The sequence below is a fragment of the Camelus dromedarius genome, chromosome 20, assembly GCF_036321535.1.
Source record: "Camelus dromedarius isolate mCamDro1 chromosome 20, mCamDro1.pat, whole genome shotgun sequence".
NCBI lineage: Eukaryota > Metazoa > Chordata > Mammalia > Artiodactyla > Camelidae > Camelus > Camelus dromedarius.
In genome coordinates this window covers 31,748,080-31,771,722 of record NC_087455.1, presented here as the reverse complement: position 1 = coordinate 31,771,722, position 23,643 = coordinate 31,748,080, and the positions used below count along the sequence as shown (strand labels likewise).

The following is a 23,643-nucleotide window of genomic DNA, read 5'->3' as shown; positions in this document are numbered from 1 at the left end:
CACAAGTACTGAGCACATCTACACTGGACCCACACCCCACAGACCCCACTGTGTCTGCATCCTCACAGTTCTCATTCCATTACACACACAGACCCTGCCCCAGTCCCACTGAATACTACACTGTGTACACACTTCACACCAACATACCCTAGGTTCCCCGTTCTGACACACTGTGCCCTCCCCCACCCCTCAGAGGTCCTTTTTTGGTCAACGTTGCATAGACATTGAAGAATCCCATTTTCTTCAGAATACACACACACACACAGGGTCACACACACACACACACACACACACACACCTCCCTGCAATCCTCCAAAGCTAGCACACCACACCGGCCTATACACACATAGTGCCCACACGGAACTCCCAAACAGAACTCCGTGACTCCCTCCCACGCGGGTGGGGCTTGAGCTCCCGCCCCAGCAAGCTAAACTGAGCTCGACCTCGGGCTTCCCTGCCCCCTCTTCCTCCCTCCCAATTCCTTTTCCCAACGCCCCTCTTCCCAAAGCTTCAGGAAACTTTTCTGCAGGGCCCTAAAGGGGGAAACCTGGAGTTCCTCCTGTCCTGCCCTTCCCCCCAACTCAAGCCGCCTCTCATTCCCTAGCTGGGTTCCCACCCAAGATCCAACTGGGGAAAGGTCACCGTAGGCAGCCCCCTGCCTGCGTCCCGGAAGGAGAGAGGGTGGCAACAACAGCTGTCACCAGGGGATAGGTGAGGGGTTGGGAAAGGTGTTGGCCCTGTGTCGAGCCAGGGGCGCAAAGGAGTCGCTGTGACGCGCGGGAGGAGAGCAGAGAAGCCAAGGTGGTTGGTGGCACCTCCGGAGTCTGGGCGGTGGCCGCGACTGGAGCCGGGGCGCGCGGAGCTGTCCGTTCAGCACCACCGCGCCGCGCCCCAGCGCAGGGCCCGCGCCCAGGCGCACCGGCTCAGCTCCCGCTCCGGCTCCCGTGGGCGCCTGTGGCGCGCGCTGCTGTCTCTCTTCGGTGCTGAGGGGCAAGCTGATCGACAGAGGAGGGCTCTGTGAGCATCGGGGCCACGCAGCCACCTGTGAGCCTCCCGCAACTGCAGGCAGCGGTGGTATCTCCAGCCGGAGACAGGAGACGCTCGGCGGACCCCGCCCGCCCGCCCGCCGGGCGCAGACACAGGCGCACACACACTCGCAACCGCGCGCACACGCGCAGCCAGCCGGCAGCGGCGGCCACAGAGATGCTCGCTGGCAGGTCGGGGAAGTTTCCCGCCGGCCTCGGCCGCGGGCCCCCGTGCTCGCAGGTAAGCGCTTCCAGAACGCGCAGGGAGAGCCCGGGTAGCTCCACTGGGTAAGGCGCGGCGCACGCGGCTCCGGGGCACGGCGCCAGGCAGGCGGGGAAGCCTGGGGCAGGGGGGCAGGGGGCTCCAGTCGTGGGGGTTGGACGCAGGGGATGCCAGGCCGGCCCCCTTCCCCTGCCCGGGTTTACTGACTAGAGCGGTGAATTTCCTCGCCCCCCTCCCGAAGCTACGCGCCCCCCATCTCGGCCCAGCCCTGCCCGTGCGCAACCCAGCTCTGGTCCCGCCTGTCTGCGGCGAGCGGGCGGGGGCGTCTCCTCGGCCAGCCCACGGGCAAGGTCAGCTCGCGGCTCCCTGGGCTCTCAGAGCTGCGGGGGCGCGATCCCCGCCAGCGTGAAGCGACCGGCAGAACCCCCGGGGTGGGGGTGGAGGCGCGGCCATGCTAGTGGAAACATAACCCCCACCCTAAGCCTTTCTTTGGGAAGGGGCCAAACCCCATAGAACCTTCCCCCTCATCCCAGTGTCCTTCAGCACTCAGAGACCTGCTAGAGAGGACTGGGGGCGCCAAAGAAGGGTGGGGAGAAAGAAAGGGATGCCTGAGCCCTGAGCACCCCGCGCTCACCCGACACCGTTCCCTCGGCTTCCAGGTGTAGCGCCCCCGCGCGGCGCGGGCGGCTGGGCGTCTCCAGCATGACTGGCCAGAGCCTGTGGGACGTGTCCGAGGCCAACGTCGAGGATGGAGAGATCCGCATCAACGTAGGCGGCTTCAAGAGGCGGCTGCGCTCGCACACGCTGCTGCGCTTCCCGGAGACGCGCCTGGGCCGCCTGCTGCTCTGCCACTCGCGCGAGGCCATTCTGGAGCTCTGCGATGACTACGACGATGTCCAGCGTGAGTTCTACTTTGACCGCAACCCGGAGCTCTTCCCCTACGTGCTGCATTTCTACCATACCGGCAAGCTTCACGTCATGGCGGAGCTGTGCGTCTTCTCCTTCAGCCAGGAAATCGAGTACTGGGGCATCAACGAGTTCTTCATCGACTCCTGCTGCAGCTACAGCTACCACGGCCGCAAAGTGGAGCCCGAGCAGGAGAAGTGGGATGAGCAAAGCGACCAGGAGAGCACCACGTCCTCCTTCGATGAGATCCTGGCCTTCTACAACGACGCCTCCAAGTTCGACGGGCAGCCCCTGGGCAACTTCCGCAGGCAGTTGTGGCTGGCGCTGGACAACCCTGGCTACTCGGTCCTGAGCAGGGTCTTCAGCGTCCTGTCCATTCTGGTAGTGTTAGGGTCCATCATCACCATGTGCCTCAACAGCCTGCCGGACTTCCAAATCCCCGACAGCCAGGGCAACCCTGGTGAGGACCCCAGGTTCGAAATCGTGGAACACTTTGGCATCGCCTGGTTCACGCTTGAGCTGGTGGCCAGGTTTGCTGTGGCCCCTGACTTCCTCAAGTTTTTCAAGAATGCCCTAAACCTTATCGACCTCATGTCCATTGTCCCTTTCTACATCACTCTGGTGGTGAACCTAGTTGTGGAGAGCACACCTACCTTGGCCAATTTGGGCAGGGTGGCCCAGGTTCTGAGGCTGATGCGGATTTTCCGCATCTTAAAGTTGGCCAGACACTCCACTGGCCTCCGCTCCCTGGGGGCCACCCTGAAATACAGCTACAAAGAAGTAGGGCTGCTCCTGCTCTACCTCTCTGTGGGGATCTCCATCTTCTCTGTCGTGGCCTACACCATTGAAAAGGAGGAGAACGAGGGTCTGGCCACCATCCCTGCCTGCTGGTGGTGGGCCACTGTCAGTATGACCACTGTAGGGTACGGGGATGTGGTCCCAGGGACCACGGCAGGGAAGCTGACTGCCTCTGCCTGCATCCTGGCTGGTATCCTAGTGGTGGTGCTGCCCATCACCTTGATCTTCAATAAGTTCTCCCACTTTTATCGGCGCCAAAAGCAGCTTGAGAGTGCCATGCGCAGCTGTGACTTTGGGGATGGAATGAAGGAGGTCCCTTCCGTCAATTTAAGGGATTACTATGCCCATAAAGTTAAATCCCTCATGGCGAGCCTGACAAACATGAGCAGGAGCTCACCAAGTGAACTAAGTTTAAATGATTCCCTACATTAGCCAGGAGGACTTAGTCTCAAACCCACATTGCTGAGCTGTTTCTTGTGCCTCGGGCGCAGTCCAGGCACCTTAGGGTTATGGCGTAAGGAGTATGCCCAGCCCCAAAGGGGAGAGATGCATGGGATATGCACCCCAGGTTACTTTCACAGTATTTAGGATCATTTTTAGAGGGTGGTGTGTCTGACACCATGCCTTTGCACCTTTCAATGGAATGACACTCACTGGTCTTTGCATTGTGGGCATAAAATGTTCACTTTTCTGCCAGATGAGTACCACCTAGAATGCTAACTTTTCTGTTCTTTGTGTACTCTATTCTCGTGCTTGTGGCCGGTACTGTCTCTGAGTTGTTTGTGCTCCTGTTTCTGAGGCTGTCATGTGAGTTCTGTACAAAAAGCCCCCACAAGTCTGTCCAGTGGAAACACATCTCTGAGGTCAGCAAGAATGTGATGAGGTTTTACTCAGTCATGTGAAAAAAAAATCCCCATTCTCTATCCATAGCTTTCATTTTGTTTTACTACCAAGACAGAGTATGTGAAGTTAAGCACACATGACTGATACAAGTCTGTGAGTTGTTTTTATAAGCGACCTGTCGCTCTGTGACTTGCACGGATACCCTGCTCACTTTTAGAATGATGTACACTGATGTTCATCTCTTAAATGTTGCTCTTTCTAGAGAATGTTATCCTGTTAAACATCTAGTGAAGATTGACATTTTTTCCCAAGAACAAATGCATTAGGGACAGGGGCTTCAGCTAAAAATAGGCCAGATCACAGGATGCTTTCAAGTTAGACTTCCATCTTTCCTAGGGTGGTTGTGGAGACATTTCTTTCTGGCTGAGGTTCCTGGTCTAGGTCCTTTGACCAAACTTTGCTGTGTCTTAGATATTAGCATGTTTTTGAAATATTTCTTTTTAAAAAGATGTTTAGAAATAAGATCGTATTGTCTTTCTCAACTGAAAAGAGGTTTACTGTTGTATTGTCTTTCTGAGGCAAATATAGTCGGGTTGCTAGCAAGGGCAGTAGCTTAGAAAATTTCCTTGCCTGCTCTGTAAGCTTATAAAATGCGAGCCCTTTTATTTCCAAGCAGAATTTACTTAGGTAATTTTGCTTCTAGGATACAGTATGTTATACACAATGCTCTAATTGCCCCAGAGTTCCTGGTGTGACATGGAAACCTGGTGGTGTGGAAGTGTGTACTCGAATATAGATATATGGCTTATCCAGGATGGAAATACTATAGCTCTTATTTCCATTTCAAGTCCTTTTGTTAGGAGAGGGTCAGGGGAGGCCAGAAGAAAGGAAAGAGTTATAAAGCAAAATGGCATCGTTACTTAATAAAATGTCGTAAATAATTGTAAACTTCTTGAAAAGCTTAATGCGATTTAAACTTCGCAACTTGTGTTGAAGGTTGAGAACTCTTTCCTCCTCCAAAATGCCCTCCTTCCTCTTCTTCAGTTAACCAGCACAAAGCATTTTGAAGGGTTAATCTGGGTCCCTTTGTAAGATAGTCCTTTGTTATATTGTAGGTAATCAGATGGTTTTGCAGTTGGCTTCTATTATCATTCAGTCTTTGGGAAAGACTGCAGAATCCAGGGGTCTAAACATGGGGTTAGGCAGGCTTTTTATTCATGGCTTGGACCTTACCTAAGAAAGTCTGTTTTGTGTCTTAGTTGGTTGAAGGTAGTACGTAATTCATGGGGGTGGGTGAGAATCTTGTCAGAGGCTTTGTGGATTTGTAGTTGCCATGGCTACTACAGAGGGGGCCATTTGTTGGACGAATGCACTAATCACTTATGCCTTTGGGTCCCCAGTTCAAATCCTTCCATCAGACTGGAGCCTCAGACGGGGGCAGGGAGGCAGCCACCTCCTAGTGCCTGATAGTCTGTCATCTACATCTGTTTCTCAGAAGCATCAGGAAAGGTAAGATGACTTAGAGGCCACCAGCCACATCAGAAGAGCAGGGTTATTTCTCAGAATTTGCACATGCAGCACTCGGCTCTGGCTGATGTTTGCAGCTCTGGAAGGCAGAGAAGTTATGAAGTAATCTCCAGCTGCCTTGAGGCAGGTGACGGTATAAACTAGTGAGGACTGTTCAGTTTGCCAAGGCTGATTGGATTGGGTCACTGAGCCTGGTATCCATGGTCACTGACCATAAAGCCTGTGAAAAGTGGAAACAAGAAAGGAGGCTGAATAACTCAGTCACTGTCATAAGTGTTCTTTTTAAACAGGCAGGTTTTACCACCAAAGCAGAGATATCCTTCGTGGTCACTCTTTGCAGATGTGAAAGCTGGGAAACTTGACTTTCCATTTTGGTGATGACTTGCATTTATCTGGTGCCTTCATTGGGGGAATCCCAAAGTGCTTTAGAGACTGCCTTTTCATATCTCTTGTACATAAAGACACTTGTATAAAATGTTATTTTGCCCATCCTGGAACTTCAGTCACTTCTGAGCATGAGAATGTCCTAATAGCATCATGTACTTCAAGCAGTGGTTTCAGATGAGAGGGAGAGAGAACCCAGCTGGCTTGAACCCTGGAGTTATTCCCACAAAAGATGGAGACACAACTGTGATCCGGGGAGAAAGAACATTCCTCTCTCTTATGTAGCAGTTTCTTCTGGGCCCTGAAACTAATCCGGGGCGGGGCAGGTCAGATGAATTTTCTGCTCTGTTTCTGAAATTAAGAAAACAATTATGAGGTGACATCTTTGACCACCAGGCTGTCAGACTGACCCATAAACTTCCTTTCAGGGAACAGAGTAAAAGCTTCAGATCACCTATTCCCAGCTGAGGGCTTGAAAGAAGCCTCAGTCCCTTCATTTTGAAGGTTGTTCTTTTCAATGCCATTGGGACAAATATATGGGTCAGGCTTTTCTTGAACTATATGTGATAAGCATTTTGAAAGTGCTGGCTGGGCAGTGACACTGTGTCTTTACTGCATAGATGCATATTGGTTATAGGTTTGTGTTTTCTGCCAAACACCCGCATTTCCTGCGTTTGCTCCTGAGAAGGGGCATGTTGTAATGCCGAGCTGATTTGTAGCTCCTAAGGTAGTAATTGGTATTTAATACTTGGATTTGTTATTTCTACTTATCTTAGCATTCAAATAATTCAACTACCTGCTAATTCTTGCTTCCTTTCAAAGAACATGATCTATTCTGCACTTTGGGATAGCAGTGATCTGTACAGGCTATGTGTTATCTACTCGAAGGCTTAACTGGTATTTCTTGTATGTTTTAACAGCATGACTTGTTACCGAGTTGTAATTTTAAAAATTGAGAACGCTGTATTTGCGCTGTCAGTTTCAACACTCATTAACACGCTACTGTGCGGGCAAGGACGCAGCCCCGCTGAACCATTATGTCTAATGGCTACACTTGAGTCTCCTGGCCTCAACTGGGCAAGGAGGAGGAACACCGACACGCTCAGGACTCCAGGCTTAAACAGCATGCGGATTAAACAGAAAACAAAACAACAAAAAAAGATTTATGCTCCCTGAAGGCACTTCAATTTCTTGTGGAGAGGCAAATACAAGGGCGTTCAACACTGGAACCGGATTTCCTGGGAAAGGCTGGGCTTTTTGAGCATTTGCTGGGAAAGAAGACCTGTTAGTTACTCTTTGTAGGCATGGAGAGGTGGGGCCCCTTTTTTTGCCAGGCTCTAGAGCCACCAGCCTGCTCTATAGAAGAGATGGTCATGAATTCTTGGAGCCCTCATGAAACAGACACCCCAGGCAGGAGCACCCACACTGTTCAGCATCCCTGATGGGTCTGCCAGTGCCAACCCCTCCCTGCCTGGCAGCCAGTCTCCCTGCTTCTCCAGTGCCTCCCTGCCAGTGAGTCAGGTCCTGGGTAACCCGAGTGTTCTGGCTGATTTGGTGTGACTACTGCTGGGAGAACTGGCCCTCAGAACCTACTTAACCCAGTAGTGACCTAGACTATGAGCCATTCCCAAGGCCCCGGTGAATCTGTAGGAAGGTCCTTGGGCTAACGGGGCTCTCTGCTCCTGGTCTTGCCTTCAACTCTGTGGTCTTGGGAGTGTTAACTGGCCTCTGAGCCTCACATTCCCCTGCTGCAAAATGAGAAGGTTGGATTCGATCATCCTTAAAGCCCTGCCCAGTTCTTCATCTTGAGGTAAAAACAGAATTTCTGCATGCCCCTCCATGTGCTCATTCCAGGAGCGAGCAGAACCTGCTATCCTTAATTTATTTTTAAGCAGAGCAGAGGGACTGCTCACAAACAGCCTTCTATTTACTTTCATTTCCCTCCTCAAAAGCCAGCCACAGCAGATGAGTTTCAGGGACAATGGCACCAGAGAAATGCTTGGGCTGGTGTCTGTGTCAGGTAAACAGAGTTTTAAAATAATCAATGAATTATTATGAATAATCAATCATCTCCTTTGGGCTTTAAGCTATTTACACGTAATCCAAATTCCTGCTATTAAAAATCATTAGAGAGGAAAATGCCATCAATCTCATTTGACTTCGGGGCTCACTCTTTGCCCACCTAGGTTTGTCCCCTCTGTGAAGCCCACCAGATCCCCCACCCCGTTTCCATGAGGTTATCGGGCCCCTAAGTGGACAAGGACTGGTGGGTTGCCGGCATCCCATGCTTAGTTCTCCCTGAGGGGCCGTGGCATCTGCAGTGTCCTCTTCTGTGTAACCTTCAGAATGATGTGGCAACAGGTGTCACCCTGGTCCCCGTCTCATGGCGGCTGAGGAAGGGGACTGACAGGCAGCACGAGGAGCCAGTCACCACTACCCCAGACCCAGAGTTCTCATCTGCTAGGCACATGCGTCTCCTCCCTCCAGCAGGGGTATAAATGGGTGTTCAGGGGTATTTTGGGGCCAGGATCCCTTGCATCTTAAAAGGAAAAACAAACACCTCCTCTTGAGGGAAGAACTTAAATACTGCACTCACACAGTTATCATCTTACTTTTAGGAGAACTTTTAACCAGTTTCTCTCTGGGTGTTAGATTCAGTTGAGACTGTAGGTCTGCAAACCTGCAGCATGTTCCTCCTTCTGTGAGCTCGTTTGTCCATATCACCACCCTCCTGGTGAAACTCTCCAAGGCAATGACTTTGTCGGCAAGTGACAAAGCTGATGCTTTCAGAAGAACGTAGATACAAACAAGGTCGTAAAGACGTGGCCAAGGGGAAGGAGATACAACAGGGGAGGAAGAGGGCAGGTTTGCCTAGGAGCTGGTGCAAGTTCCTGCAGAAGGGAAAAGGGATAGGAAGAAGCCAGGAAAAAGGATAAACAAAAGAGGGCACAGAAGGAGAGAGTGAATAAAAGAGAAGGCAGAGAAGAACGAAGGGAAAGAGCAGGCAGGGAGACTAGGAGATGTTCAGTGGAGTTATTCCAGGCCTTCTGTTGAATTCATTTTGTTTCCAGTCAACATAACAAGCTCTTAGTTCACCAGTGGCCTCCCAGGAAGTCAACTCCCACCCATCACTTGCTGGGACCTCCACTGCCCTCCCCACCAAAAGGGTTCACAGTCTGGTAGAACAGAGATATGGAAACTATTAAAAGCCTTTTGGATGAAGAAGGCAGTGAGAACACAGGGAAAGGAGGCGCAAATATTGCCTCATGAAGATAGGACTTCCAGGTTGCAAACAGAAAGAGGACAGAGGCTGGCCACACAGACGTGGTGGGGCGAGTCAGGAAGGGGAGATGGAGGGAAGGGGGAGGGAGGAGACCCCCATGAACAGGGCCCTGCACCAGCAAAGACAAGGAGTGCCCGTGGGCCAGCATGTGTGAGACACGTGTGAGTCAGTGCAGCTGAAAAGAAACATGGTGCAAAAACAGTCCACAGAGAAGGCATCAGAAGAGCTTGGGTGTCATTCTTTTGTCACTGGGGTGGGGAACCCTGACCAGATTAATGCTTTTCACAATGGGAGGGGCCTGGAGACCTATTCAAGGTCACTGCCATCGTGCAGGCCAGCTACGAAGGGCATGAGCTGGGTTGGAAGGGGCAGAGTGGGTCCCCGAGGAGTTCAGCCCTACAGGACTCTGTCAATGACTGGATGTGGGGAAGAGAGATGGGGGGCTGAGAGGGCCTCTGAGTGGACGAGTGGATGGTGGTGCCACCAAGAGAGGCAGGGAATACTTGGATCTATCCCTGAGGTTGATTCCTGTTGCCCAAGTGCCTGGGGGACACACAGATGGAGGTATGTGGGGGGCAGGAGGAAGCCTGGGACGGGACACCCCAGTGGAGAGACGGATGTTGAGGCCATGGGTGAGATTATCCGAGAAGTGTACAGAGAGGAACAGAAGAAAGGAAAGGTCCCTGCAAAGTACTAGCATTTGAGGGGCAGCCCGAGGGATGATGTGGTCCGAGGTCTTGCCTTTCTCTGCTGGCCCATTATAGCTGTCATCCTATTTCTCTCCTTTCCCCGGAGAAACCCACGGTGGGTGAACTCTTCTGGTGGCCTCAGCTTTCCTCTTCATCCACTTCCTTATTTTAATCTCCCTGATCGGCTTCTGTTCCTATTTTCAAACTGCTCTCTTGGTGACCACCAGGTGCTTTCCTAATCTCTAAATCCAGTGGCCCTTCCTCAGCTCCTCCAAATTCTTTGACCCCTAGAGAATAACTTCTCAGTTCCTTGCACTCCCTCCTCTCAGATTTTTGGGCCCTGCACATTGCTGGTTCTCTGGGCTCTGCCTCTACCTGTCATATCCTCATGGGGTCTTCATCCTCCTTCTGACTCTCTTCATCATGCATGTGCCCCAAACTTCTGTCCTGAAAGCTGCAAGCTCAACCAGTGTGCAGATGACCCACGGGTCAATTTGCCTGACTCTGCGTCACTTCCGGACCCCGTGCATGTTACCCGTGTGCATCTGGCAGTCACCATGTCCAACTCCATCCCAACTCCATATATTCACCCCAAGCCTGCTCTTCCTCCCGCCTTCTCCCTTACGTCTGTTATTGGAACCTCAGTGCTCTCGGCCACTCAGGTTGATATTTCTGTCATCCATTTATTTAGCCATTCACTCACCACAGCAATCATTTCTTGACAGTTGACTAATTGCCAAGTACCATATTAGATGTGAGGGAAATACATATATTGTTCCCAGCCCTTAAGCAGTGTAGACTTTACAGCCACTTTGTTGTGCATTGGAATCATCTGGGAGCTTTTAACGCTGTAGATTCCTGGGCATCACTCCATCTACAAAATCAGACTCTTGGGGGTGGGCCCCAGGCACTTTCACTCTTTAAAAGCTCCCAGGTGGTTCTGAGGCACGTGCTTTTCCGACCCCCCACGGAGAAACACCCGTGCAGGTTCTCAGGGATACCCCTTGCTGTCTTCTCTCTGACCCTCGTTCATTTCCACACCCACCGGGACACTAGACTTGTCAATACTTTCTTCACAGGATCCCCCACGTTGGTCCCTTTGTCTCCATTCTAAAGGCTCCCAACCCACTTCAGTCTGTGTTAACTCTTGTTTTGTTAACTTCCAACAGACTCATGCCCAGGCTCTCCCGCTCCCATCCATCCTTTTCTGCAACCCCCCTGCCAGGCTCATCTTTTCCCTTCCTGTGTCTTAGACCTACCGGTGACTCCTTTGGCTACTGCTGGTGCTGATGTTCAAAGTAAGCGCCACAGACATACAAGGTCACAGCTGTGGAGGTGGAAGATCTGCACTGGCCCATTAAGGCTCTAAGACAGAGAAAAGGGCCCATTTAGGAAGGAACTGCCTTTCAATGGGGCAACCAGGGGCAGGCGATAGGGACACAAAAGTTGACTGCATGAAAGGACTGAGTTTTAGATGACCAGGTTCACCTATCCAGGGATGGCCAGTCCTGAGGCCTAGACTAAAGGTCTCCTAAAGAGGCTGTGGGTCTGCCCAGCACAGAGCCACCCCTGGATGTGCAGGGATGTGCTATGAGGAAGGCAGACTGGGTGAATACGGTAGAAACAGAACTGGGGTTCGAACTCTTTCCGTCGCCTACATCGCCAGACGTTTAAAGACTTCTGAGCTATTTTCAGACCTACTATGAAAAGAACTGAGGTGTTATCAGTCAGACATCCATCTAACCATTTCCTAAGAGGAGAGCTGGCATGACTCACTTTTGATCTGTCAGCTTTGGATCGATTTTTCTGGCAAATTTTGTGGGTCTGCCGGGGCTGACTACTGGGGGCGGCTGGCTGAATTGTAACCCACTGCGTTCAGGGTCAGTTACTACAAAGACCGCCGTCACGGGGTGGAAGCTGGCATTTCTTTCTGCGGAGCATATGGGAGGAGAGGAGGGAAACCACCACACATAACACCGAGGGTGTCCCGGGCTTTTCCACGCTGTGCGGATGCGAAGCCAGCCAGCTTTCTTTACGCCTCTCCGGGGCTGGGATCCGGGGACCCCCGCAAGTCATTCTGGGCTCTAACCTACAGCAGGCGAAGCCACCCTCTTCCACTCTGCCCTTCACTGTGCCCTGGCACCTGCGAGCCGAGAGGTGATAGATTACGATGTAATCTGCATGAGCTCACTGATTTTTTTTAAAAGTCTCTCAAGTTAAAAAGATAAAAAAATAAATTCCAGTCAAACCCAATTCCCACTGACCTCACCTCTGCCTGAGCTCCCCTCTCCCCATGCTGCCAGCAGGAATATGTAAATTGGTGTCACAGCTGTAGAACCAGCAGGACGCTCCAGTCCTCAGGTTCAGGGACCCATTTGTGCTCATATCTCAGGGATGAGCCTGATGCCTGGAAACTGGAATATGCAGATGTCATGTGTTCAGAGAGACAGCAGAGCTGGCCTCAGCAAACAATGCCAGGAGGGGAAACGAGAGGCAGAATGAAGTCAACCACGAGCCATCACTGAGCTCGGTGACACGCCACTAGCCATGCCCTGTGCTGAGTGCAATGGGAACTTCTCTGTGTGTCCTCAGTGCCCCAAACTTTCACATGCACCATTGGGTGAAAAGGGACCTCAGATGGCCTGTCAGCAGCACAGAGAGGCGTACATGTGTGTGTACGGACGTGGGTCTCAGGATCTGTGTATGTTGGTCTTTGTGTGCATGTCTCTGTGTAAATCTGTGTTTGTGTGTGTGTGTGTGTGTGTACGTCTGTGGGAGTGTTTGTGCCTCTTTGTGTCTGGGAATGTGGGAGTGCAATGACGGGGGGGCAGCCTTATCCTTTAAGAGAAAGAGGTGGCAACTGCTGCTCCCCAGGGCTCCCACCAGTAGCTACTTCCATAGAGAGGATTTCTCTGCACTCGCCCCAACTTAAATGACGTTTTTCTCCCACCCAGTGTCTCTGCCTTATGTCCCACAGCATCCAGTACTTTTCCTCTTTAGCTCTTCTTGTGTTTGTCATTTTTGTTTATGGGGTGATGTCTGTCACCCCCCCACTAACTGGAAGCTCCAGGGTGTGAGGATATTTATCTCCGGTGCTCAGCATGGCGCATGACACAAAGTAAATGCTGACGAGTAGTAAATGAACACAGGGCAGAGGGGCCAGCTACCGTGGGGGGTCAGGCCCTCCCACTGGGAGTGATGCTGGAGAAATCGCAGGTCCCGTGGTAGTCGGGTTGAACTGCTGCATGCTTGAGGGTGGGGAGGCCTCAGTAAAGTGGTTTCATTGCGTGGCCACCCTGCGAAGCCCCCCAGGCTGGACACCTGCGACATGCTGGTCAGGCAGTGCCACCAACAAGATTGGAAGGGTCAGCTTCCCCGTGATGTGCATTTCTGAATGAGTTTCAGAACCAAGGAAAGGCTGCAAGACATTCCCATTGGGTAATGACTGCTACACGAACCAGTGTGCAGGGGTGTCATGTGGACGTGGATGGACGCATCGGCACCGCATTCCCCTGGGGCAGGGTCTGCAGACACCCCCCACGCTGCCAGGCTTGGGAGCAGAGGGCACCGGATGTGCCCGCTGTCGGGAGGGCAGGGGTCACCTTGTCCTGGTTGGAGGAGCCCTCCTGACATGGTTTCACTGCTGATCCTCCAGCACAAACCAAAAACTGAATCTGAGCCCTTCGTTTAACTGTATCTTCCTTGTGACTAGAGAGGCAAAACACGGCCTGCACGCTGACTGGAGGCCTAGCGAGGCTGGTGGGGAGGGGAGCTCTGGGGAGTGTCTGCCGGGCACTCACTGTGAGCTGTTGGGCACAGTGAAGACCAGAGAGGAGGTGACATCTGAGCTAGGACGTACAGCGGAGGAGAGGCGTCAGAGGGGAGTATGTACCCAGGTTCCTGGAGGGCAGGACCCAGAAGGTACAGCCGTGTCCAACATCAAACCCTCTCTGCTGGGCTGGGAGAGAAGAAAGCGGGCTGAGGGGAGAGGACGGGAGGCCGCTGCGGGGTCCCTGCAGAGATGGATGGATGGTGGGGAGTTGGGGAAAAAAAATCCAGATCTACACGTGGGAGGCCATGGCGAGAGCCTCTGTGAGACTATTCTGAGAAACACAGACGTTCTTTACTTTCCATACAGACTTCTGTACCACTGACAACAGGATTATAGGGACCGAAAAAAAAAAAAGACTGTTCCCTTTTCCATACTTTTGTGAAGCAGATACGATGCATCAGTCTGTTTTGTATAAATCAAAGTGTCTAGAACTACAGAGACGTGACCATTTTTGCTACAAAAGGACAATAAAGAAGCTTATGTCTCCCCTGGTAGAAACTATCTTTTAGGCCTTACAGTGTAGCTGAGTGCAGGGAATTCAGCAGTATTTGTCACCTGCATTCTCACATTTAATCGGATAACTGTTTGCTCAAGCGCAAAATCAATGCTTCCCCAGGTGCCCAAGTATTGGATGCTGAGTAATCTGACTCAGGTTCGGGGGATGACACAGATATAAATTTGTGACTACCAGGCCTAGTCTCATGAAAGCAGGTTGTTTTTAGTTCACTTCTCTGCCTGCATCTTTGTTCATTCATTCATTCATCTTCCCCTCCACCCATCCAACAAATACGAATGACACTGAAGACACAGTGATGAGCAAAACAGACATAACCCATGTCCTCATGGAGACAAGCAAGGGTATTTAGCAGCTAAAAACTGGGCTTGTAAGATTTCTTGGCCATCTGCTTAGATGCAGAATTTAAATCACAGTGCTTTTACCTGTGGCTCACCCTTATTCGACAAACGTATATTAAGCATTACTATGCTGGGCCTGTGCTGGTGCTAGAGATGAGGAGAACAAGGGCACAGTCCCGGCCCCGAAGCAACTTAGTTGGTGGGAGATACAGAAGAATGAGTGGACACTATAATACAGCCTGGGAAATGCAGTGATTGTGATCTGTCTGGGTGCGTGGTGGGGCATCCCTGAGCTGAGCTGACAGGAGGAGTAGACACTGGCCACTTCATCTTCAGGAGGGATGGGCAGCAGCAGATGCAGGTCACGTGAAGGAGTATTCAGAGCTGAGAAGGGAGCCAGAGGCAGAGCCCTGGTATTAGAGGACAGGTTCAGTTTAATGAAGGTTATCCTGCAGGCGATGGAAATCCACTGCATCCCGGATCGATGGTGTCAGCAGATGGGAGGAGAGTGATTTGAAGGCTACAGACCTGGGGCAGAGACCAGTGAAGGGGCAGCTGCAATCTTCTGGGCAGGAGATGATGGAGCCTGAATGGGCATGGGGTGGCACAGGGTGAAAGACAAAGGTGATTCAAGGACCCCCAGGTTTCTAGCATCGGGGACTGGACGGCAGATGTGGCACCAACTGGACAGAAATACAGAGGCAACAGTGTTTGGTCATGCTGAACTTGAGGTGCACACACATGGTTTCAAGGAGAAGTCTGCATTGAGGGCAGGGATTTGGGAGCTACTGGCATGTCGGTGTTTACTGAATTGCGTGTGACGCCACTGACACCACACAGACCTGCAGAAGTCACCCTTGTGTTTACTCTGAGAATACTGATAATGAAAACCGATATTAAATTGAATATAATGGTGTGCTTTCCAATGGTGGCCTTAGAGATACTTCTTATCTAGGTATTAAGAATGACTGGGTTTCTTCTGAGCGACAGAGTATGCTTTTATCTTTTACCCCCTGAAATTCAGAAACTTTTGTTTTATGATTATAATGTTACTAAATATAATGTATTCATTTTTAAAAAAAGTTTACAGTTGATTAGTTAATACATTCACAGAGTAATGCAATCATCACCCCAATCAATTTTAGAAAATTTTTGTCACCTCCTCAAAAAAACCCCTGTATCCATTATTTTATTCCTTTTAATTGCTAAGCCATATTCCCTGGCATGGGTATATCACACTTCATCCATCCATCAGTTGAAAGCTTTTATCTTACAGATCAGCACGGTCCAACAGATTTATAATGTGAACCACAACTGTGAGCCACATATGTAATTTTAAATTTTCTTGTAGCTATGATTTAAAAGAAAGTAAAGAGAAACAGGTGAAATCAATTTAAATAAGATATTTTTAACCCAACATACCCAAAATATTACTTCAATATGTAACAAATATTAAAAGTTGTTAGTGAGATAGTCTACATTTTATTTTGTATTAAGTCCTCGAAATACAATGTGTATTTTATACTCACAATTCATCTCAATTTGAACTATCCACATTTCAAGTGCTAGTGGCTACCATTTTGGACCTTAGAGTCATTCCAATCTGCAGAAGAGATAAGCTTTCATGTCTTTTTATAACAACCTCAAGAACTAAAGAAATGAATTTGCTTCAAATTGGACAGTGTAAGAATAGGTCTTTTCTGCCAGAAGGTGTCTCTTCCTTTCAGCCAAGTCAGAAATGGTTACCTTAGACTGATATTGTATGTATTTGTATATATTGTATATTCTTGCTATCACTGCTTTGGGTAAATGTCAGGCGAGCTGGCAAAGACATCAGAATTCATTGAACAAGCATAAAAAACTAGCAACCCATTAGATTTGTGTGACATTGAAATAATGTGGCTTTAAGAACTTTAAAAACATACTTGGACTTCTGTGATTGTCCACCATATTCAAATTCTGAGTCATATCCCAAATCATTCCTCACTTGCTAAAGCAATTAATTTACCTTCAAAATCGAAAAGCCTTGCTGAAACTTGTTAAGGCCCAGATTCATTAGTCCATTAATATTACGCATAATTTTCAAAGACCAGATTCTAAGCATGGAAACTGATTTCTGGTCATCAGCTTGGTGTGCTTTTAGAATCAAGTTCTATACGGTCTACGAAAGGTCAACAGAGAATGAATTCATGCATCTGCACATTGATTCGTTAATAATGAAACAGTTCTACATTTCAGATTCCTCAGTGCTTGTTTTTTTTTTTTTTTAACATCAAAGACTTTGGTTCCAAGTGCTATTATGTCTTCTCATTTGAATATTTTTGCTAAGAATATTTTGTTTTTAAATAGGAAAGAAAGCTGTCATGGAATAAATGGGAAGCTGGGGAAAAAAAAAAGCACAGCTGCAGAACTGCCCCAAACCAGCGTGCCCTGGATACACTGGAACATTAGAAAGAGAGTATTTAAAACCTGAGAGCTTTAGTACCAAGTTTTATTTAGCTTCCACTCAACTAATTACAGTTCACCTTGGAAAATTCTATAAAAATTTAAGACAACTAGTTGCTTGGTTTAAACATGGGCAGGCACTGAATTTTCTCCTAGAAAAATTTTAAAGCTCATTAGCTTTTAGTGGTTTCTCATAAAATGAAATACTTGTTTTTCAATTGTGCAATGTAGGGTATGACACTGTTTTGTAATTTTTGATTACAAGCATCATTTCTATTATGCTTAAAAAACCCGAATTTCTCTTTGCTCTCTTCTATTTCTTTTTTTCTTCATATCCTTCTCTCTTCATTGAGAATATAAAGTGGCTTGTAGATAGAAGAATAAAAATGGGAAAATACTGCGACAGAGTGGCTTTTTTAGGGATTCTGATATGTTGGCTGACCCAGGGCTGGAGGTATGGTGCTTGCCTGCTCTTCTAAGCCAGTTTTTGTGTAAATGTGATTTGAACAGGTTGTTGAGGGCAGGGGGTGTGAGGACCAGGGCATATGGTGTTCTCTATGTTGGCTTCTTCCCAAACAGGAGGGCAGGGGATATCTCTGTCTCCAGAAGCCTTGTACCCTAGAGATTCTTTCCTCAGATGGTAATACTCACAGGTGAAAGATTCCAGCAGGGTTCTATGTCCAGGACCTGAGCAACGAATCCCCTTGTCACACATGACCGTATTTGACACCTACAAGAACCCTATGAGAAAATATAAAAATAACACATGATAAGGAACCAGATCCTTCTAAGTACGGTTGAAGGACTCATACCTTCAGGTATTTCCTTTCCTTTCCTTTTAAAAAACTCTTTTCAGTTTTTATAAATATAAGATCAGGGAAATGGAAGTACACAGATCATAGAATCCTATAAACGTATGAACTCTATAAATTTGATTTAGAACTTCCAGGGACCAAAGCAAATTGGAAAACCCAGTCAATTACATGATTCATATTTTTAAGGACCAAGAATGCTAAAGCTTTAGTAAAACAAAACTTTCAAAACATAAATTTGAAATTTCCTGATGGTTCTTCACAAATGGGGCCATAGAATGTTGGCCTTAGTAATATCCCTAAAATGAAAAGGATAGTCTTAAAAGAGTTGGGGGAGAGTTTAGCTTAACCTAACAACTTATTTTGCTCTAGGAAGAAAGAAAATACTTTAAAAAATTGAGTATGATTTTCCTCAGTGCAAATCACTACCTGAGAGAAGGCCAGACCCTTGATGGAGGACACATCTGGGTTCTAGAAGACTCTAATGCACTTTAGTAGAAGTTACAATAAACTTGTTTATCAGTGAAGAACAGAGCCCTTTTCTTTGTTCTTTTAAGAACAATACATAAAAGTTTTAAAAGTTTATTTTTTAAGCTAACATCTATGTGCTGGGCACTTTACTAAATATTTTGCATGTACTAGAACACTTGGTTTTCACAATTGCTGCATTATTACAGATGAACACATGGAAACAGACTGGCTGAATGGTTATTCTTGCCCAGGGCAACAAAAGGGAAGAGCTAGGATCTAAACCCAGGTAATTCGGCCTCTGGTAAGGCGCCGTACACCGCTGATTCGTGTTCTCTGAAGTACTCACTATCAAAGACAGACTTCGGTAAGGGAGAGAAAACGATACATTTTAGTGTATAAAAAAACATAGTTTTTATGGCACAAGAACTCCAAATATATCCTAATGAGGGGAAAAATCTTTTTGGACAAGTCATCTTGGAAACTTAAGTAAATGCACCCTGCTTTCTACCCCTGCTAGTAGAAAGCCATTTCGGAAAGGTTCCATTGAAATGGAGAAAAGGTTCAAGTAGGCTAACAACGGCCCTTCCTAAGTAAGTTTTAATTGAAAGCTTCTCCTTCTAAGATAGACCAGCAGGAGGGCTTAGCAACCCGGTCCAACAATTCTAAAGCCAGACCTGCTGTGTTTATTAGGCATTGTGGTCTAGTGGAAAAAGCAAAGATTTTGGAGACAGACAGTCGGGAGTTTAAAGCTCACGCTGGCACTGACTAGCTCTGTGATCTCATTTAATCTCTCCAATCCTTTCTTTTCTGAGAAAAAAGATCATGCATCTTGTTGTGAACGTTTGAGATAATATATCAAGTTCATGGCCTGGCAGATGCTCAAAATTGATATTACTGTTGCTGTTACCATGACTACCTGGATGTAAGGAAAGGGAATAGCTTATATGATTAATGATGACGATTTTTTTTATTTGAGCTAATTGTATTCAATGAAAATTTATTTACTACCAATTACATCTACTATCCTGGTAAGCAATGTGGGGAAACAAGATGGATAAACACCAAGTTTCTGCTTTCAGGTGCCTTACAATCCAGTAAGATAAGATAAATCAAGTAATTAGAGTTTGGAAGCAGTTTAGTTTGCTGGAAGAAAGGGCTCAAAGAAAGCAGTATAGTGAGATGAGGTCATGTCGGTTGGGGCATGTTGTAGGCCATGAATGGCAGGAGGTAGAGTTCATTCTTAAACTTAATAGGCAAAATTCTGTGAACTGGGGAGACCCAGAAAATGAGAATTTTAATTTAAGGAGCTTAATCAAGTGAAAAAAATGGTGGCAGGGAGCCTTGCTAATGATATGATCAGTGTGAGGAGAGCATAGACTTTGAGCTATTTTTCCAAGGCTGGTGGAAGAACTGAGCTGGTCATTTGCTTTCTCTCTTGGGGTCTTTTTATGACTCAGGGAAGACTTGGCTGAGGTTGAAGGTGTTCAGTGTGGATGTGCAACAGGGAGAAGCTGACTCCATGGAGGATGAGCCACTATTCAGTGTATCAGACCACCCAACGAAGGTGTGCAAACACCCTTGGGTATAGATCTCATCAGACTGCTCAAACAGCAAGGAAAGTAGTTCTCTCATTAGACCCCCCCCCCCCAGATTCTTGGGCTTTGGGGCCAAAATAAAAAAAAAAAAATCTAGTATTCCAAAATTGCATTTTGATGAAATATCTAATTAAATGCCTGTATTTAATAACAATTTAGTAATGTAATGCAACTCCGATTATTTTTTTAAAAAAGGTTCTATTTAGAATGCTCTATCAATATTTTCAGGATTTATTTTAATCATTAATCTTTAACGTACAGGATAGGAAATGAAAATAGCATTCCTATTAAATGCTAACTTGTCAGTAATTTGAAAAGATTTCCTGTGACTAAGTTAAAAACATCTTATTAATATATTATATAATTTCCGCTGGAGAAGGTACATATTCTTCAGTGAGTAGAGAGTGATTTTACACCTTGGGGAATGTGATTCAGTAAATAAGCAGAAGAAAGAAATACAAAAGCATGCAAGTAATATGTGTAAGGTTGTTTAGTATAGTATTTGACACTTAGTAAGTGTTCCAAATGGTAGGTATTACTATTTTGAAATTCATCTAAATAAATACATTTTCTTTGTCCAATTTATACTGGCCAAATTAGCTCATATTTTGAACATAAAACTATCTATGTTACGATAAGCTAAGCATATTGCAAATCTATAGAAATGAGTCATCTAAGTTCATTTAATAAAAGAAAAAATTTTCTCATCTACAGGACAACATATACAATGATGCTGGCTTTTCAGCAAGATGAAATTCTGACTCATTAGCTTCAATTACATTTACAATACTGTATCCATTAAAGGACGGGGGTGTACAGAAAGTACACTTACCTATTTTTGGAATGTTCTCAGCAACCAAGGTTAAAATAGTAAGAGGCTTCTTCTTAAACTCACTAAAATAACTAGAAAACTCTTTCCTAAGAATAATGATTAATCAAGGCTGACCTAGACTTGAAGGTTTTTATCATGGCTTTTGGTTCTTCAAAACTTTAAATTCCTTTTTTTGATTGGTGGCAAGCAGGGAGTGAGAAGACTGGAATATTTTAAAGCAGATTATCCTCAAATGTTCTGCAGCTTCCTAAGGTTCTACAACTAAGCAATGCCCATTGTTCTTAACTCTCTTAAATATGTATGTTTCTATATATTTAAAAAGACAAATATAACAGTAGTATATCAAGTCTATTTACATAAAAATTACAATATGATTGGAACATGGGCTATTACTAAAAGGAGAACTCTTGTTGAGACTATGTTATTAATAAGAGTGGTTAACAGATCTCACTGAATTAGTTTGCATAAATTTTCTAGTTTAGCAAACTAAGAGGAATCATCTTCATAGGTTTCTTGTCATTTCCTGTAGGTGGTTTTACTTGGATGACAGCAAATCAGTCATTTGGTTCCATCAAATCAGGCGAGGTATTAGGCTGTTTCACTGAAAAAAAAAAAAAAAGCAATTAAGAAAGGAAAAAAAAGGATGTTTGAGCTGATTGACTCATCTGACCATCCCAAATAAATGTAGCATACATAACCTTTGTAAAATGCTCAATATTCACCACTATTTAAACAATCTTATAATTTGTATCTAATTACACAATTTACTATTTGTAAGGACCCAACACAGCAAAGACAAATGTTGCTCCAGGCATTACCTGGGGCACAAATGCCATTTTAAAAAGGAATAGAAGTTTCCAGAGATGACATACCTTCTGTGGCAGTCATTAATGAACCTGCCACCATGTGCCTTCTCTCCCCTCCAAGCATGGAAAGGTTGCCTTTTCCTGCTCCCCGAAATCAGGTGCGGCCATGGAAATAGTTCTCAATACTGCTCATGGCTGACCCGACGTGTGACTGTGGCTGGAGCTGCTGTGAGACTTGTCAGGGCTCCTTCCCTTGCTGTGGTGACCACCAACGTTGCAGATGGTGGAGGCTCTGTCAGCAGGGTCCCTGGGTGTGAAGGACAGGAGCAGGGCGCACGAGTGACAAATAACCGGGGTTATGTTACGCCACTGAAGGTTCAGAGTTGTTATCACTGCATAGTCTAACTGTCCTGACTAATATACCTTCCTTGCCTGGAAAAGACAGAATCCAGGTCATGAGTTTTTTAAAAAAAGATACAGAGATGAAAATGTGCTGGGTGGCACAGTAAAATTTATTTGTCTTTATGATTTGCACATAATAATTAAACACACAAAAGAACAAATGCTGTCAAAATGGCCATATGTAGCTTAGAAAATGACTGGTCCCAGTTCAATCATGCAAATGTTCACTCAATTTAGAAAGCAGTTTCTTTTTAATGGTTTTAATCTTTTTTTTCCCCCTGTAGTCCCCAAGGCTTGCACAGTTCAGTACAAATGTTTTTGCTACTTTGTTATCATCAGGCACATGATGTTTACCAATTCCCAGGAAATAAATGAAATCAACAAAAAAAGTCCAGTGAGCACATTTTCACAGAAATGAATGTGATGAGCTTATTACAATTTGATGCAGTTTAGCTATCAGACCTACACATGAAACATGAAACAATATTAATAATTACATTTGTCTTAAGGATTTCTTTCTTTTAAAATATTTACCATACTTTTTTGTGCAAGGGTTCTATGGATTTCTTTGGTTTTAAACATAGCTCTGTCTGACCTAAATATATATAGTTCTATTTGTACCAAACATCAAAAATAAAAAAAAATTAAAATTTCAGATGGTAAAAATGGAATTATTGCTTCAGTATAAAAAACGTCTGGCCCATTTGGGTACTATTGCTATTATTGCTTTGCTTCTATTGGAAAACCATCCTGGAAATCAAGGAATGTCCCCCATCGGTCCCTGCTTATAGTACAATTTGGTTGTATATTATTACCTATTAACATGTTTCTCCCTTCACCAAAGCTATCCTGATTTTGTCCTTAAAACACAAAACAAAGTGAAATAACATAAATAAATAAGTTTACCTAAAGGAATACAATAAATAGGCTACTAGAAGAGAATAAAGAATATTGTAACATAAAGCCCTTCGGTGCTGTACAATTAAACAATAGCTTTGGATTTTCAAGGTTTCTAAACACAGCCTTCATTTTATAACACAGTTTTAGTGCTGGTATGCAGCTGATAGATATAGAGAAGAATGCATTTCTACTGTTTTCATCATTTAAAAATGAAAACACAGTGGATACAGTATTAAGCTCTGTCTTTTGGGAATTTACCTGGGTTTGTACCATCATCAGTTTTTGATTGTTGCCTGGTTGTAGAGCACAAATCTTAGAGATTAAAAAAAAACTTAATATTCCTTCAATTCTTAGTGGTTTCTTGGTCTCCAGAATAGTCAACAAAACAAACAGAAAGGAATTAGACTCAAAAGTTTTGCTGCCTTCTTTTCTTTGCATCCATTGCATCCAGAATGGGCTGCCTCTTCGCAGTGTATCTTTGACGAAGCTCTTCTATTTCTCGTTCCATCATGGGGTCCAGCGCTTTTAACCGCATCTGTAGTTCTTCTAAACTTAGATTTTTCAACTGGACATATAAAAATGAAGATATTAATATAGAAGAATTATCTACAATAGGTTAAAGTCTAATGAGTTGCAGTATGAATATTTCAACTCTTTACATCATCTTTGAAATAAGGCTCAACAATTAAAACAGGAATTGTTTCTCTGAAGAACCAAGAAGCCACATCTTGCAAGAACCTCAAGTAATTTGCAATGAAACAATGAAAAAAACCCCTCTGCTTTTAGGAAAGAACAAATAAGAAAAATAAGCTAATGAAATGTAACTGTTTTTTAAAAAAGGCAAAAAGACAAATCCAGCATCATCAACAAGCAGACTTTTGGGATATGTTCTGGATACATTTGCTCTAATCGCTGGCATCCTTTCCAGTGACAGAGCGCTGTGATGATCATGAACACTCGCAGACATCACCCAAGAACATGACACGGTTGAATACAGGTTAAATTAACTGTTGAA

At 46.0% G+C, this 23,643-nt stretch overlaps 2 protein-coding genes across 2 annotated transcripts in view; one reads left to right on the top strand and one right to left on the bottom strand.

The window, feature by feature from the left end:
- The first annotated feature begins 1,225 nt into the window (after positions 1-1,225).
- KCNS2 (potassium voltage-gated channel modifier subfamily S member 2) lies at positions 1,226-6,927 on the top strand. The gene is made up of 2 exons (XM_031439379.2): positions 1,226-1,266; positions 1,908-6,927. The coding sequence occupies exon 2, from the start codon at positions 1,951-1,953 to the stop codon at positions 3,382-3,384; it is 1,434 nt and encodes a 477-aa protein (XP_031295239.1). The 5' UTR covers positions 1,226-1,266; positions 1,908-1,950; the 3' UTR covers positions 3,385-6,927.
- Positions 6,928-21,820: 14,893 nt separating this feature from the next.
- The window catches only part of STK3 (serine/threonine kinase 3), a 233,279-nt gene continuing 231,456 nt past the window's right edge, over positions 21,821-23,643 (bottom strand). Inside the window, exon 11 of the mRNA XM_031439380.2 lies at positions 21,821-23,193. Coding sequence (XP_031295240.1) covers positions 23,035-23,193 — 159 coding nt within the window. The 3' untranslated portion in view covers positions 21,821-23,034. The remainder of the gene's footprint in view (positions 23,194-23,643) is intronic.

Coding starts and splice junctions, on each gene's coding strand:
- KCNS2 (XM_031439379.2), top strand. CDS start 1,951: ATGACTGGCCAGAGCCTGTGGGACGTGTCCGAGGCCAACGTCGAGGAT.